The sequence below is a fragment of the Dicentrarchus labrax genome, unplaced genomic scaffold (assembly GCF_905237075.1).
Source record: "Dicentrarchus labrax unplaced genomic scaffold, dlabrax2021, whole genome shotgun sequence".
Taxonomy (NCBI): domain Eukaryota; kingdom Metazoa; phylum Chordata; class Actinopteri; family Moronidae; genus Dicentrarchus; species Dicentrarchus labrax.
This window is the reverse complement of record NW_026136724.1, coordinates 334374-336873: the sequence shown is the minus strand read 5'-3', so window position 1 is coordinate 336873 and position 2500 is coordinate 334374. Positions and strand designations below refer to the sequence as shown.

General features: G+C 61.1%; 1 protein-coding gene across 1 annotated transcript in view; it reads right to left on the bottom strand.

The window, feature by feature from the left end:
• Positions 1-2500, bottom strand: part of camta2 (calmodulin binding transcription activator 2) — a 23834-nt gene that overhangs the window by 14027 nt on the left and 7307 nt on the right. The window contains 5 exon segments of the mRNA XM_051392630.1: positions 196-920; positions 1007-1387; positions 1389-2010; positions 2104-2317; positions 2405-2500. The exon segment at positions 2405-2500 is cut by the window's right edge and continues 33 nt beyond it. Coding sequence (XP_051248590.1) covers positions 196-920; positions 1007-1387; positions 1389-2010; positions 2104-2317; positions 2405-2500 — 2038 coding nt within the window.

Sequence of the window (2500 nt, the reverse complement as noted above, 5' to 3'; positions counted from 1 at the left end):
TACTTGAGTAAAAAAGAATACTAAATATCTGTAAGTAACTAAAGCTGTTAAATAAATATAGTAATTAAAGTGTCAGATGATGTCAGAAATTGTTTGTACTGTGAAAACAAAATATCTCCTAAAAAGTTATTAATTCAAAATATCTTTTAACTGTTTGTGTCAAATTCTAAAATTAAAATGAATGAGTAAATGTACTCAGTTACTCTCAGAGTTACCTCGGGGTACGACCACTCGGGGGAGAAGTCTGTGATGGAGGCGAGGCGGGTGGAGGAGGACGAGGGCAGCGGGTGAGGAAAGGGAAGGAAGGAGGAGGAGGGCGAGGGCTGCGGGGGCACCATGTAGCGGACCCCCGCCGGGAACACGGGCGGGTTGGGCGTATTGGCGGCGGCGGAGGAGGCGGGGTGAGCGGTGACGGGGTTGGCCTCCTCCGTGATGAGGTCAGAGATGAGGTCAGGGAACTGGCTGTCGAAGGAGATGTCGAGCTCCTCCCCTCCGCGCTCGCAGGGCTCCGCCTCCTGCTCCTCCAGGTGCGTGTCCATGCAGGTCTCCTCCGAGTCGTAGCCCCGCCTACTCTCCTCCTTCACCTGGATGGTCGTCACCACGTGCGAGGTATCCATGGCGACAACTGCTGGGCCGCTCCCCGGGCCGACGGACGCCACATTAGCTTTAGCAAACACCGGCTGACTCTGCTGCAGCAGCAGGGGCTGATGGGACAGCTGAGCGAGGGGCGGAGCTTCAGGCGCAGACAGGTGGGTGTAGGGCGGTCCCAAGACCAACGGCTGCTGCCCGTCGCCCGGTCGCTTCGTCTGATTGGGCAGCTGGGCGGGTTGGATCGTCGAGTCCTGACAAACCAGGAGCAGAGACGCCATGCTGCTTCCCGTCTGTTGCCGTGGAGACAAGCTGGAGGAGGCGTGGTTTGTCTAACAGAAGAGCGGATGCAGAAAATAGTCCCACATTAGGACATTAACAGACACTATAATAACGCACTGTCCCTTTAAGGTCTCACCTGCAGCAGAGCCAGCTTGGTGGGAGGAGCACTGCCTTCATCATCATCATCATCATCATCATCATCATCATCGTCTTTCCTGTCTTTCACCTCCTCTTCATCTCCCCCCGCAGACTCCCGCCCTCCCGCCGACTCCCCCAGAGCTCCCAGCTCCAGGCAGAGGGGGAGGAGGGGCGGAGCCACGGAGGAGGAGGGAGACAGGGAGAGTGAGGGAGGGAGGGAGGATGAGGGCGGGGAGGAGGAGGAGGAGGAAGAGAGGGGGTGGGTGGAGTCTCGCCTGTCCGCCTCAGAGGAGGAGGAGAGCGAGGAGGGAGGGGAGACTGAGGAGGGAGGGGTGGAGGTGGGGGGGAGAGGGAGAGAGCGAGCGATGGGGGAGAGAGGGGGATGAGGAGCAGAGGACGGGGGAGGGAGTGGAGGAGGGGGGAGGCGGGCCACCGTACGTCTGACCCTGTTTGGGGGAGTTGAGGAAGGAGTCGGGGTCAAAGGCTGGCGGGAGGGATGAGGGAGGCGGGGGTGGTGAAGGGGAGGAAGGGGGAGAGGGAGGGGAGGCGGCAGCAGCAGGGGGAGGGGAACAGATGGAGGAGGAGGTGTTGGAGGAGGAGGGGGTGAGGAGCAGGCCTCCGATGACTGGGGAGGGGAGGAGGGTGAGGGAAAGGGTGGCCACCCCTGGCGCCGGGACAGGAGGAGGCGGGAGAGAGGGAGGAGCGGGTGAGGAGGAGGAGGGAGGGGAGGGGGAGGAAGGTGCAGGAGCAGGGAGGGCGGGTGAGAGGAGTAACTGTCCCGAGTGAGTGAGTGACAGGCTCCTCCCTGGCCCCGCCTCCTCTCCTCTGGCCCCACCTCCCGTTCCTCCCCCGGCGCCTCCTGCGATGGTTGTCGCCATGACGATGACGGCGTTCTGCGGCAGCGCTACCGTGGTCAGGTTGGCGCGGTGGTCGTAGAAGCCGTTGCTGTGGTTACCCATGGTGATGGTGGCCCTGTGAGACTGTGGGGGAGACGAGGCCGAGCTGCGGGAGGACAGAGGGAGAGAGAGAAACGGGTGAGACGTCTCCTCCGGGTTCCCGTACCGTCACAGCACACCTGGGGGGGGGGGCACTTACGTGGACGAGGGGCAGGGAGACGACACAGGGCTGCTCTGAGCCTGCAGGTGGGGCAGTTTGGCTTCTCCTCCCCCTCCTCCTCCTCTCCCTGCCTCCCCCGTCTCAGAGGAGAGCGGAGAGGGGGAGGGTCTGCAGGAGGAGGGAGGCAGTTTGGGGGAGATGATGCGATGCTTGGTGCTGTTACAGCGGTGGGGAATGTTCACCCCTGAAGATACTGCAGACAGACAGACAGACAGACAGACAGAGTGAGGTCAGAGTGAGGTCAGAGTGAGGTCAGAGTGAGGTCAGAGTGAGGCGTTACCCTGGGCAGTGTTACAGAGGCAGGCGTGTGTGCGCGGCTGTGGTTTGGTTCTCTGTCGGTCCAGAATGTGCTGAACCAACTCCTCGATACTGAAAT